The following is a 14,565-nucleotide window of genomic DNA, read 5'->3' on the forward strand; positions in this document are numbered from 1 at the left end:
CGACTCATCCAACCAAACCAGAGCCACTTCTCACAAGCTGATATTAATGATCGAACGGGCCGGACTGGAGTTGTGTGTTTTCAGGTTGACGTTGTGTTGAGTTAAAGGTGGAATAGGTAGTGAAACTAAAACAATTTAGATAACGTCAGGTTGGTCAAATAAAAAGACAAATTGCTGAATAAATACTAAATGTGATGTTTTTTTACATGTAGACACCAGAGCATATCAGCAGACCACACACAGGAGGGAACTGCTGCATTATTGTCTTAGAAAGAACAGAAAAAGACTCCAGAACAGATCCCAGTGTTTTGAACCCACACTTCTCTCCGTGCATCTCCTCTCTGACTGTTTTGTTTTCTCCGATTCCCATTATTTCTGTCACACAAGTCTTATCTTACTTATTATGCACCAATTCCCCCTCACTTTTACATTTACAATCCCATTTCCCTACCTTCCCTCCCTACCCCTTTGAAAAGACACACATATACACACACGCTCACATGAGTCTGTGTGTGCGCCGCATTCACTCGCTTGTGAAATGCAAAACAGCTGGGGTTAGACAGATAGACAAATGTGGCCGTTTCCTGAAGAGTGAAGGTGACACACATGCCACCTCAGCACACAGTCCTGGACTCCCCTCACACACACACACACACACACACACAGATGTAGTGGAGAGCGGAGTGAGCTGTTGACCGTGGTTCCGTCTAAGAACGGAGAAAAGTCTCTAATCCCTGTCAGATGATAGAAAAACATTCAAAGCGAGACAATTAAAATGCTAATTTCACTTCCTCGCTGATCGCCCGTGAATGAATGGCTTGCAGGCTAGGCAACAAAATGTGTGTGTGTGTGTCTGTGTGTGTGCGTGTGCGTGTGCGTGTGTGTGTGTGTCCAGGTAACAGCCATTACATTGCTATCTTACTGTATATGTCTTATGTGTACATTTAATTTGTTCCAACACAAAACAAACAACACAAATCGTATACAATTTTTCCCCATCTGTCATTTGTGATACTCTCTGTTCATGTTTTAGGTCCAGACAACATTTGGGGTAATATGCTTCTGAATGCAGATGAATTAAAAAGCAGATAGCCGAGGAATTTCAGTCAATGTGTTGCACCAGTTGTGCTTTTATTATAGACTGTTTACTAAACCTGAAGACTTCCTGCACCAGGATCTTGTCCCTTTCCTTTTCCTTTTCACATTAATCCCCATCAACATGTGTTTTTGTGTGTGCGTGTGTGTGTAACCCCCCCCATAAAAAGTGCAAACCACTTCCCTCCTCACAAAAGCTTCACTGTTGTTTTACGCTGCGAGAGAGAGAAGAAACTTTTGAAATGGAGGGAAAGAGTGAGAGCGAGGTTTTGCCATTTTCTTGCTCCTGTAACATTAATAATTGAGCGTCGAGCAAAGCCTCGCTGCCTGCTGCTGTCTCTCTCTCCTCCTCTCCGACTCCCCCGTCTGACAAAAACATGCGTAAATAGCGCAGGCACACACACACACACACACACACACACGGGCGAACACACACTCACACACATACATTCAAACGACAGGTGTGGGTGGGCAGAGAGCATCCATAGGGGACTCTGTGACATCAGCACTCTGAAAACTTTCTGAATTATTAACGGCGTCACCGTGCTATCACACTGCCCCCTCTCCCTCTCCCTCTCTCATGTGTTCCTGCGTCCACAGCCATACTGTATATTCCTCTGTGTGCGTTGTGTCATGCATCTCTACACACCATGCTTTTAATCTGTTATGTTGTACCTACAGTCATGATGGCAGTCACGTCTATTGTGCTCTGGCAACAACATATATTCTGGTTTGTATGTGTTTGTGTCAAAAGAGGCAGCAGCATATGTGACTTGTGTCTGCATCCTTAATCATCTCCACTTCCTCTCTACTCTGAGTCATTGTGCAGCTGACTACAGCAGTTAGGAGATTCACAGGTAAAGAAAAGTAACTCTCTGTTTCTCTATATCTTCACATGTTATGATCCCTGACTGATGGACGTAGTTTTCCCCACCACTTCCTGTCTGCATATATTTGATGTGACGCCAACAAATGTTTAAACAGACTGTCTTTGCTGTGCGAGCTCTTGGGTCTTACAGAAAGTGTCTTCAGGCAGATGCTGACTCCCAACCTGCTAACTATTCATTATTAAGTATTGGATAAACACCTAAAATCCAAATTCAACTGTGAGTGATTTAACAGCCTTGGTGTGAGGCAACTCGTCGCTCATTTATCAATTCACCCTTTTTTCTCTTCCTCTCCCTCCCTCCAGATGGGAAAGCTGGACAACCGCAGCCTGACTCTGAAGTACCCGGTGTGGCCGCGCTTCAACTCCTTCGGTGACGCCGAGCTCGACGACAACCACTTGTCCATCGTCACTTTGGAGGAGAAGCCTTTCGTTATTGTGGAGGACGTAGAGAGGCTCACTGGTACCTGCATGAGGAACTCTGTCCCCTGCAGGAAGCATATCAAAGAGTAGGTTTGACTGTCATTGATATCTCCGATTGTTTCAGTGCAAAATCTCATTCTTGCGATGTCTCACCTCTTCTCTTTCATGGAAATAAGTTTTATATTTTTTTCCATAATCCTGCTACAAACCAACACGTAAGAAAACATACCTTTCTTGGTGAAGGTGATTGGTGATCTGTCCAGATTTTATAGTTCAGAGAAAAGAAAAACCTGTAATTGATTGAATATATGAACTCACCAGGTTTATCAATATACTGACGAATAGTGATAAGGCTGTATACATTGTACTGTATACTGTTTATCAGTATCCAGTGTTACATTGTGATTCTGTCCCCTCAGCGTGAAGCCACATCAATGATGTAATGTAGTCAACAGCTACTCATAATCAACGTTACGCAACCCTGACCTCCAGAACACACTGACTGACAGATACTGTAACATCCATATGATGCAATCCACTATCTAACTAACTAATCTTGGAGGTTATACAACACTGAGCGTTACATTTTTATATCAAAATGTTTGATAATTGGTTGATTAAAATCAGTATTTTCCATTTTCTCTGGCGTTGCGTCAAACTCTCCCTCCTCTCATGAGCACGTCGGAGGTGCAGTGTGTGAGATCTCTGCAGCAGCTTCTTTCCTCCCCCTGAAAATGAAGGCGACTGCTGAACTCAGCACTTTACTTCCTTCCTTTTCACCAAATTTCTCTCTAATGCCTAAATTTCTCTCCTCCTGCTGTAGTGTGTTCTATAGTGCACACACACACACACACACACACACACACACACACACACACACTGACTGAGACTGTGTGTGTGCGTGTGCATGTGATTGCTGCCGATCAAACCTTGTAAATAGTTTGCAGATAATCAAATTGTGTTTCTCCACTGGAACGCCACCGCACACGCTCACTGCAAGATTCACATACAGACTCTCAGCGCCACATACTGTACATACATGTACTGTAAACAAAGTAACTGTCTGTAGCTATTACACACACACATGTCATGCACACAGACACACACACATACACAGAGCTGATTAAGCGGTAATAAGGTCCCAGGGAAGAGGCCAGCAGAGATTTTCATCGAGAATCACTGTGAAGTAGGGCGAAGGATAAAGCATCTCCAAGGAGGAACGCAAACACACAAGCTCATGTACACTCTCCGTCGCCACATGTCCACTCACTCACAGGCCAATGCATCCGGGTGCATTCCTCCCTCTCCCACAGCGCAATTCCCACTCAAGCATCCGCGGTGTCCATTTGGAGAAAGAGGGTTAGATGGAGGGAAAGGGAGGAGAGGAGTGGTGGAGGAGTTGGATTGGGAGTTGTGGGGTGTGTAGGGGGGGTGGAGTGGAGGACTATCCATGCATGCAGAACCACAAATTCACTCATCCAGGCTTGGCCTAAGAACAACTAACACACAATCACACATACTGCCCTCTCTGGAGACCCCTCGGGCCCTGTAGTGTTTCTATATCAAGTTGGCCTGGCAACTTCACAAACAGCCTCCATAACATCACATGCTCCCACCGCCTGAACTGTACCATGGTCTGTCTAAGTGGGAACACTGCGTCCGTGAATGCAGCTATTACAGTTCTGACCTATATGCTTGCTGTGTCACAGCCCCTGCACAGCTGAACCTGCCACAAAGTTGACGGAGCCGTCCTTGTTTCTGTTTTCTAGTATCACAGATTCCACTCGCTGCAGGATCCACCCCTCGGTGGATCACCTTATCACGTAGTTACACCACAAACATTTGCAATTCATTTGGACTCACTGAAGTTATGGATTTGAATTTACGGACACAAACAACCCCCCATTTTCTGGAGATCACGTTTCACAGATACGTTCACCACAACAGGACAATATCATAGATCAGCAGGAAGCAGAACCTGACGTATAAATTCTGCTGCAGAAACCAGTGTTTTTGTTTGCGGCACATTTGGCCTTGGCGCTGGCTCCCATCGCCAAAAGCTCTCAAATCTTGTCGTCGTTCCAATTTGACTTTCCTCCAGATGTTCTCTTGTTTTGTTCCTTTTCTGAATTCTTTTTCACATCTGTCACATGTTAGAAATGTCATCAACGTGCTTCGGATCCGGAGGTTTTCCTGCCTCATAGTTTATCCTGGATGAATAACCACAGCTCAGACTTCTTTATTCGAGATTGATGAGGAAACAAAACCCGGAGTGCCTCACTAATAATGACAGAAGCTGATTTTGTTAACACATTGTACGTTTGTAGGAACATTTACATGCAAATTAGATTATTTATTTCAGTCAGTCACTTGCAACTACGACTTTTCTCGCCTTTTCAAATGAACCTTTTTCTGTGTAACTATCAGACCGTAGAGAGGAAAGTCCTTTTTGGACAGTAGTGAATTCCACTCGGGTGACATTCATTTGACAGATCGATGGTGACGAGCGAGGGTAACGCAGCACTTGGGGGGGGAAGAAAAAACAGCAAATGTTTTGCTGTTGTTAAAGAATTCCTCCAAAGTGACATGATTTCAGCTCTGACGGTAACTGCAGCGTCACGGCTCGATGTGTGGAGGTGGTTTTTTTTTCCTCACTTTCCATCAAGTTTGTGTCCAGGTTGTTAAACTAAAGGGCGAGGCTATCTTCTGCTAATTAGCACACATCTAAAAGTTAAATGAGAGTCCCAGGTGGCTGAAAGTCGATGTGCACGTGGATGAGTGTGTGTGTGTGTGTGTGAACTTTCCTGCTCTCAAATTCATACACACAGATGGTACAAGGCTTGCATATGCAGTGCCGTCATAAACCCCCCCCTCCTCCAGAGAGACACGGGAGAGAGAAGCATCTTTTTTTTTTCACGTCTTACCGATGTCATTTCAGAATAGAACGACCGAAATTTAAAGGTGAAAAAGTCCCGGGGTGATATTTGCTCACTGGTGCATTCATATGAACTTTAACAAGTGTGACGGAAAGACAGAGGAATCCTGTTTTTTTGTTTGCTTTTAACCCAGAGGACCCATCTGAAGTCACACATGGTGAAAATAAAAACTCAAATCTGAAAACATGGATTTACATGGTCACTCATATTTTCATGCAAAGAGCAGGTGCTTCTGCTCTTCAGATCAGCCCCAGTGTTGTGTGTTATAATGTTGTGTGTCTGAAATCCTCATTTGACTAAGTGTCCGTCTTTGTGTTTCTGTAGCAACACAACGGAGGCTGGTGGGACATACATCAAGAAGTGCTGCAAAGGCTTCTGCATCGACATTCTGAAGAAAATTGCCAAGTATGTCAAGTTCACCTATGACCTGTACCTGGTAACCAATGGCAAGCATGGAAAGAAGATAAACAATGTCTGGAATGGGATGGTGGGAGAGGTAGGTAACAAACCTGGGTCTGTGTGTGTTTGTGTGTGTGAGAGAGAGAGAGAATAAATTCATTTTAAACCATCGTCAGTCAACACAAACCATTAAAATCAGACAATGGGCAGAATCAGATGGTTCCCAGTTGTATGTGTAAATGTATGTCCTGCCAACTCCCGACCCATTACCTGCTTTTATCTCCGATTCAAGTCCACACCCGCCTGGACGTGTGAACATATGACCTCTCATCTCGCCCTAGTGTTCCTGCACCCGATCCATTTTGATGTTCTTGTTAGTTTGATGTCAGCGGGGACAGTTATTTGAGAATCGATTAAATTTGCGAGGTCTCACCCCCTGCCTGACGTTAATTTCTTTTAATTCTTTTCATTTAATTTCTATCCCTGACCGTGCCGGTGAATTTTTAATGAATATGATGAATAATTATAATGATCGTATTTTTCTGCTACTTATGTTCCAAGAGAAGCTTCAAGTGTTGACTTTAAAAAACTTTCAGAGGGTGAAAAAAAAAAAAAACAGCGCTGAGGCTTTTTTTAACCAACTGTAAATGCTCGGAAAGTAAACAAATGTCAGCCACTGCAGAAAACTCCACTTTACATGTCTTTAATTACCAGCCTCAACGTGAAGGTAAAGCCCCAGAGTTCATTTTGAGACTATAAACTTTATAGCTTTCTATATTTTTCACGACAAACTTTCACAAAATTAATCTTAATCATCGCCCGTTTGCATTTTGATTAAATTAAGTTGCAACCAGAGATTAAAAAACCCTGAGAATGTGTAATCAATAAAATTCACACTCCGTTTCATGAAGTTTTTGCATTTGTTTTTAGTTTTAACTGTGATATCGTGACTGATTAATTTGCAGAGCCCACGTGGAGTTAGGAGACAACTGAGGCAAATAACGGAATAGATTATATCACCGTTATTATCTTTGCTTCTGGTGTGTAGGTGTAGGAACGTTCTGACTTCAACTAAACTCTAGAGAGGGATTTGAACAAACACTGGGATGAGTGTAGCGTGGTGCCATTCATTGTGTGTTGCATTTAAAGTCTCTTTCATCACGGAAACCCCAGTGATTGAAAAAATTATTTTTCTCTCTTTATCCTTCTCCTGCTTCCCTCCATATCCTTTATATACACATCTCTCCCCTCCCCTTTCTCTCTCTCTTCCTTCATACCTCATCACTCACCATCCTCATCCATCCATACTTTTTCCCTCCCTTTCTCTCTCCCCCCCCCCCCCCCCAAAAAAAGGTGGTCTATAAGAAAGCCGTCATGGCCGTCGGATCTCTGACGATCAATGAGGAGCGTTCTGAGGTCATCGATTTCTCCGTCCCGTTCGTGGAAACCGGGATCAGCGTCATGGTCTCCCGTAGCAACGGAACGGTCTCCCCGTCAGCCTTCCTCGGTAACTGTCGCTGAATAACTGTTGCGTTGCTGCACGACTCAGGAGAGAGAGAGAGAGAGAGAGAGACACATAGAGAGAGAGGAGGATCTGTCTTGTTTGCTTTTGTGTTTGTGTGAATGTAGCACAGTATTTGTTTTGGAATTGTGTGTGTGTGTGTGTGTGTGTGTGTGTGTGTGTGTGTGTGTGTGTGTGTGTGTGTGTTTACCGTGACACAGAGATGACAACACAATTCAGCTCCTTTTGCACGGCTGTCAATACTCGCTCTTTTATCTGAGGGATTTAGTCCAACTTCTGCTTCCTGCCACAGTGACTCTCACTTACCTGAGAGGGACTTAACCACAGGGTTTTAACCTGAGTGATCATGGATATCCCTTTTATGGCTGCACAGTCACGTTCACTTAATGCGTAGCGTTCCAGCATGGTTCAAAGTTACACACACAGGTACAAAGAGACACACACACAGGCAGAAAGACAGAAGCAGGCACACACATGTATGCAGCATGCAGTTACTGCTGTGAAAGTGGCAATTATGAGGGCTTAGCAGGAAAACCCCATAATGGCCGCTTGCCAGCACACACATATACGTGCAAACACACACACACACATTTGGACACACACAGTGTGCAGCCCTGTGCCAGCACTGCTCTCCCATACATTAGAGCAGGGTTTAATCTCTGCAGTAGTCTTGTGAACTCAGAGGGAGGACAGGAGTGCTGACACCAGGGCTTCCTATACTGTACACCTCCTCACACTGTCAAATAGGAGGTGTGCCTGGGTATATGCAAGTGTGTGTGTGTGTGTGTGGTGGATGGTGGTGGGGGGTGCATAAGGGCTCTGTGAACATGCAGGAGTCAGCTTGTTATCTCTGCAGTTCTTCCCTCTGTGTGTGTGTGTGTGTGTGTGTGTGTGTGTGTGTGTGTGTGTGTGTGTGTGTGTGTGTGTGTGTGTGTGTGTGCATGATTGATTTACTCATTCAAATTCATGGAACAGAGTGCGGTGCGAGTAAGCATGAATCAGAAAAAAGTAATGAGGTATATGAATGTAGCACAACACAACATGTGTTAATACTTACACTCTTTCGTTTATCTCTCCCTCTTTCAGAGCCATTCAGTGCATCAGTGTGGGTGATGATGTTTGTGATGCTCCTACTGGTGACTGCAATGGCTGTCTTCATGTTTGAGTACATCAGTCCTCTGGGCTTCAACAGAAACTTGGCGCAGGGGAAAGGTGAGCATCAAGATTTACAACACACAAAACAGTTTTTTTCCTTTTTTATGCCATCTCACCTTTTTCCCCAATGTCTTCTAAACCATCCTCTCCCCTGCCCCCTCTCTCTCAGACCCCCATGGCCCGTCTTTCACCATGGGCAAGGCCGTGTGGCTGCTGTGGGGTCTGGTCTTCAACAACTCCGTGCCAGTGCAAAACCCGAAAGGAACCACCAGCAAGTTCATCGTGTCTGTGTGGGCCTTCTTCGCTGTCATCTTCCTGGCCTCCTACACTGCCAACCTGGCCGCCTTCATGATCCAGGAGGAGTTTGTCGACCAAGTCACCGGGCTCTCCGACAATAAGGTAACGAAAGGAAGAGGGTGTTTCACCGGGAATATGCAGGTTGTTTTTTTTCCAAGTTAGCTTGGAAAAGAAAAGGACAAAAGAAAGTGAGGTTTGTGTTTGCATTTGGTCTGCAACAAATTCATTCCACACCTTCAGGGCTTTTCTCGTTTGTAAAGCTCTGGTCACCCTGTGCTGATTTGGTGGTTTAATCCATCAACATTTCTGTTCTCCTCAAAGGCTCAAACTTTAAATTTTAATAGTCTTCAATGTGACTCCTAGTGCTTTATTCAAAAGTCACAAAGTGGACCCTAAGGCAAACATAGCTTTATAGTGGAAACCAAGCATGCATCTGCAGCACCAGCAGAAGGAGTGCATTATGAACTCTGCATATGCATGATAACAGTAAATATCTACTGTTTAATTGGGTAATTCAAGAGCCTGTAATTACAATTTCACCGGTGACATCTGGAACAGTGTGGGACAAATGTAGAAAATCCACTAAAATCCATTAACCATAAAATGTCCTCAGGCATTTGAATCCACAATGCAAGTGTTTGGAATTGGGTTTGGGTTTAAAGTCATTCAGAGTGAGCGTGTATCCTACAAATGACACACATCTATGCAGGTATATGAAAATCTTTTGGTCTTAAAAGCTTGCAGAATGTAATTCTTACAAAAGTAGCCTCTTTAAGCTCAAATAGAAACAGTGCTCTGGTGCCTCAGGGCGAGTTGAAGCTTTGATTAAACACTCTAATCTCTTTCAGGAATATAATTGAGTAGCATTTCTTACCACACGACTGCTCCGCCTCAGTATGATTGCAAATGATGACACAACAGCAGAAAGAAAAAATAATAAAAGCAGCATAGAAAAGTGTGGTTCATGGAGAAAGGCAGAGGAAACAGTGACGTCAAATGTAGAGAAACAGAAAAGAATACCAGACAAAAGGAAGAGAGAGTTCCTGAGGAGAGAAGGACAAATGTTTGGGGAGATGCTGCGAAGGAGACAACATTTCAGAATGATGTAGCGGGTTTTGACAACATACAGAAGGAGAGGGAGGGAGGGAGGGAGGAGAGGGGGTAAAGCAACTGGCACGAGGGCGACTGAGGAATAGCAAGAGGCCAGGACGCACAAGATGTTACAAGACAACAGGCGGACAGATATGGGCCACGTTGACGGCTGAGGTGGGGAGAAAGCTACAGCGATGTGGAAAGACAGAGAGGGTCAGGGAAGATAGGAACCAGACAAGAAAGGGTAAATGGCTATTCAGACAGATATGCTGAGCGAGGGTGGACGTTGTGACACCCGTGACCGGCAAGATGATGAAGAAAATTCTCCACAGAGTTCCATGTCAGTGAATATTCCTGAGAGCTGCTTTAACTGGTTTTAGACCACTAGGGGGCTGAAACACTGAAAAACAGTCACGACAAAGCCTGGGCCACGATAAGTGTGTACCAAGTGGCGGCTGCATCGCTGATCTGTCGTGGGCATTTGTTGTCCACACAGGGTCTGGAGTGGAGCTGCTACACGAGGTTTATGGTACGATACTGTATTTACTTATAGAAGTAGCCTGTGTACTCAGCTAAATGCCAGGACTTTACAGTATGAAGCCATGCATCCTCTGGTCCTGCAACAACAATAAAAACCTTTTCACGGGTATACGAAGTGTTGCAAATACTTAGACGGAGGAAATAGACAAGACCCCGACTAATATCAGCGAAGTTGCTTTACGTGTTTGCAAACAGTTGCACACTTACACATTTAGAAGGCGCAGAGCAGCACTGCAGCTTTCTAATCACCTTAATGTAAGGGCAGTATTTTTAGTTTTAGCCCTGCAGATTTTTCACTTGAGAGAAATACTGCAGTGGCTTAAGTGCTCTGTCATTTTCTAATGTCTCCATATAGTCAAACTATACTGCAAACACTTTTTCCCCCTCATGCAAACCCACACATGCATTGGAAGCAAAGTGGGTTTCATTGTTCTTTGTCAAGAAAAAACTTCCACATGTGGACAGGAGGAGTTGAAGGGAACCACCAACCCTGCAATTATCAGCCTATACCAGATCCACCAACTGAGCAGACTTGTGACTCAGAGGCTTTATATAAAGATGGATGATGCGTCTCCTCTTGCTCCCACTCCCCACACAGTGGTGAAGGTAATATGTCAGATCTGAACACTACCATCTTTTGCCGAAAACTTCTTTGGAGCCAGAGTCTGTGCAGTAGCGAGTAGTTTCTTGGTTTGGGCTGATCCCATGTCTTTTGAAGATGACCGATAGCCTCCGTTCCACTCAGAGGGATGCACGGACTATAATTTCAGTGTCTCCTGTAACATTTTTTTGCAGGGGTTTCCCTAAAAGCACCACTTTCCTTTCCGCCGATCAAAGATAACTTAGCGTTGACCCATACTGCAGCCAGCCACCAGGGGGCGATCGAGATGCTTTGACTTATTTTTTACTGCGCAGTAGTGTCGTTCTTCTATATGAACAGTCCTTGTTCTGAGGATTATTCAAAGAGACATTTTCTTCAGTATGAATACGTGTTGTTAGCTGCTGGTGCGTAGTAAATGAGATCCACGAGTTACCAGTGGAAATACAACAGAGCTCTGTGTGCCACCTGTGGAGATACAATGAAATTAATTACTGGTTTAAGAATGATAAACTAACTGCACTAATTACACTAACAAAACTCATTTGTTTGAATCTTTTATGAAGAGAGAGTAATGGATGTGTGCCGAGCTGCCTCCCAGTCAGACTCAAGTGGAGGGCAGTCCAGTTACAGGCCTGTGGCATTTTAGGCTGCAACACCCACCACAGATCCGTCTTCACAGCGCTGGCTTATGTGTCTGAGCGTGAAGGGGACAAACCTTTTTTGCTTTCTCAACAGCTGAAAGCAGAGCATGTGTTTCGTACATCACGATTTTCATTTACGTTATTTGTGGTTGTCATGGTGACAGAATAATAGCAATAGGCGGAATTATTCCCCATTTGCATCTAGAAGAAATCTGAGGTTGATCCTGATACAGATCCTTCATCTTTAGAAATTCCGGTTTTATTCCTGAAGATTTGTCTGAAAAAAAAAAAGATTCGAACCAAATCCCAAACTACAAAAAGATTCATGAAATGTGTTAAGCTGCACATTGGGCAAGGTGATATAACATATTATGATAATCATTAGCCCTGTGCTAATAGAGGAACCTTCTCATAACCTCCCATGAGCTCTTTACACCGGCTAATTTCTCGGTATCACCTTGTTTTATGACTTTAACCATCAGTCTACAGTGCAGTGTGTGTAATTTCTACTATCTCTCTATAAAGCCTTTCCCCGAAGTCAACTTTAAGCAGTAAATGCATCTTCTGTCTGCAGTGTGACCGATGCATCAACGGCTACATGGAATCAATCACAAGCACTGTAGGAAGCAGTTGCCCTTGAGAGCAGATGCACCTGGCTGAGCACATACAAACACGCTGAAGGATGCACCGTTAGCACATTTGGACCAATACCAGGATTGCTTTTAAAGATCAGCTCTTAAACTGTCTTCAGGTTTCTGTTGATACATATGAAATGCAAATAAACGAGAACATTAAAGGGGTCTGTCTGTCTGTCACAGTAATGTCTCATGTAGTTTTAATCAAATGTGGATTGAATTTGGCAAATTGATTGGGGTAAGGGTCAGAACCTGCTCTATTGATTTTTCTTTTTCTTTTCAAATCCATTCAGGGTCAAGGTCGAAGTCATTGGACCAAAGTTTTGGTTGAAATTTAATAGAAAACATTGATTTTGACCAAACTCGGTATGCAGCGTCAGAGGAGTGAGATACATGCTTCTATTACAAATGAGAAACGTTGGTCATCAACCACAAAATCCTAAATGATTTGAAAAAAATGTCTCCCTCAAAACCCAGTGGACATGATCTGGAGACATATTGACCATAAAGTCCAATTTTGATTGGTGCAAGTGAACCTTGCCCATCACATCTATGTTCATAGCTCAAGGTGCCTTTGAGCAACTGTGATTAAACTCACTGGCAAAGTCTTCCTGCTGAGGCAGCACGTTTCCTTCACCTCTGATGAAGAAGAGGCGAGTGCACATTGAATGAAATGATGTAATAACACATTTTACAATGGTATTATCTTTGAATTCATTATTTTGCTGACCTCCATCCCTCTTATAATTATCAATTTAAATTAATTTTGTAATTCTGTCAATCGAAAACATTCACCTGTGTTTAAAAGTAAAACGTTTTCATTCATTTTAACTCATTGAATGTTTAAGACTTGGTGCAGTACATTGATGGAAGCAAAGTTCATTTCTAATAGAAACGTGTATCTCAGTCCACTAAGGCTGCAAGTTCGGTCAAAGTCCAGTTCAATTAATTTTACTGTTGCGATCTGTAACTTTGATCCGATGACTTTGACCCTGGATAGATCTGAACAGTCAATATTTCAGGTCCTGACCTTGAATCAACTTGCCAAGTTGAATCCTAATTGGATTCAAACTGCCGGAGGTGTTGTCGTGACAGACAGACAGAGGCCACTGATTACAATACACCGCCTACTTCCTGGTAACATTGGTGAAATCAAAATGAAATCACGCATATGGTTCTTGTGAGTCCCGTCTTCAAGAGAGATACAAGAGATATGTAGAACAGCAGAGTGGCATGTGAGGGAGATGGATCACACACACACACACACACACACACACACACACACACACACACACACACACACACACACTCACACACACATACACAAAGGGAGTCCTTTGCTTATATAATGGCAGAACTTGCATAATAAAGAGATTATAAAACAAACCAAGAGCAGAGAAGAGAGGAGGGTAGATGTTAAGAGAGGAGGCTGGTTGAGGTGAGTGTTCATATCTTAATAACAGGGAAACTCATTGGTTTGAGATTCCTCAGATTTAGAAATTGATGTCAGTGTGTCTGTTTATTCCATTTGAAATCTCCTCTGTTCTGTCAAAATTACAACATTTTAATTCACTTTAGAGAAAAAGAAGGAATTCATTTATACACATTGTCAAGAAAATCCCCAGTTTATTGAGTGTGAGTGAAGTTAATTACATATTTTTCCTCTCAGGGACTGTAATAGATGGTTTTTTAAAAATCTTAATTATATAACTGCTATATGTAGTTACTCCCAAACACTGGTCATAAAGACAGCGAGTATCTCCGCTTGTCAAAAGACACAAACCCTCTTAGGCCTCTGCTCCTTCATTACCTCATCAGCTCTGCATCCAGCTTTCATTTCCAGCAGCCGGAGCGGCTCTCAAAAGCCCTTCACTGTTAATTATCCAGCAAGAGAAGGGCGCTCGCTCAGTTTCCCCACTCGTCCTGGAGATTCAAACCAGCGACGGCCCTTCACATGTGCCCTGTTCTGACCTTACAGCTCCCGCTCCACCTTAAATTGGCTGCAAAGGAGGGAAAGATAAGGCAGGAGAGTGAGACAATAGCAATGACGGCGTGAGGAGAGAGTGTCTCCTGAGGGCTATTTCTCGTGATGCTGACACGCTGCATGACATCACCACTTCCACATGCACCCGCACGGTGGAGTTAGACTTGTCAACGTGCCCTCAGCCTGACCTGGTTACACAATGGAGACACACGTGTGTGCAGGCAGGATGTCTGTAAATATTAACATACATTTTATTCAGATAAATTAACGATGTAAACTAACTTTTTGACAGATTTTTAAAATATAAAACTGAAGCTAATATCCCGATAATACCTCTGCCTATGTAATGAGTCATTATG

At 43.4% G+C, this 14,565-nt stretch overlaps 1 protein-coding gene across 1 annotated transcript in view; it reads left to right on the top strand.

Annotated features, from left to right (window-relative positions):
- Positions 1–14,565, top strand: part of grin2aa (glutamate receptor, ionotropic, N-methyl D-aspartate 2A, a) — a 127,194-nt gene that overhangs the window by 93,694 nt on the left and 18,935 nt on the right. Inside the window, exons 7-11 of the mRNA XM_020103051.2 lie at positions 2,288–2,490; positions 5,665–5,836; positions 7,093–7,246; positions 8,348–8,473; positions 8,586–8,815. Of these exons, the coding sequence (XP_019958610.2) occupies positions 2,288–2,490; positions 5,665–5,836; positions 7,093–7,246; positions 8,348–8,473; positions 8,586–8,815 (885 nt within the window). The remainder of the gene's footprint in view (positions 1–2,287; positions 2,491–5,664; positions 5,837–7,092; positions 7,247–8,347; positions 8,474–8,585; positions 8,816–14,565) is intronic.

This window comes from Paralichthys olivaceus, chromosome 5, assembly GCF_024713975.1.
Source record: "Paralichthys olivaceus isolate ysfri-2021 chromosome 5, ASM2471397v2, whole genome shotgun sequence".
Lineage (NCBI taxonomy): Eukaryota > Metazoa > Chordata > Actinopteri > Pleuronectiformes > Paralichthyidae > Paralichthys > Paralichthys olivaceus.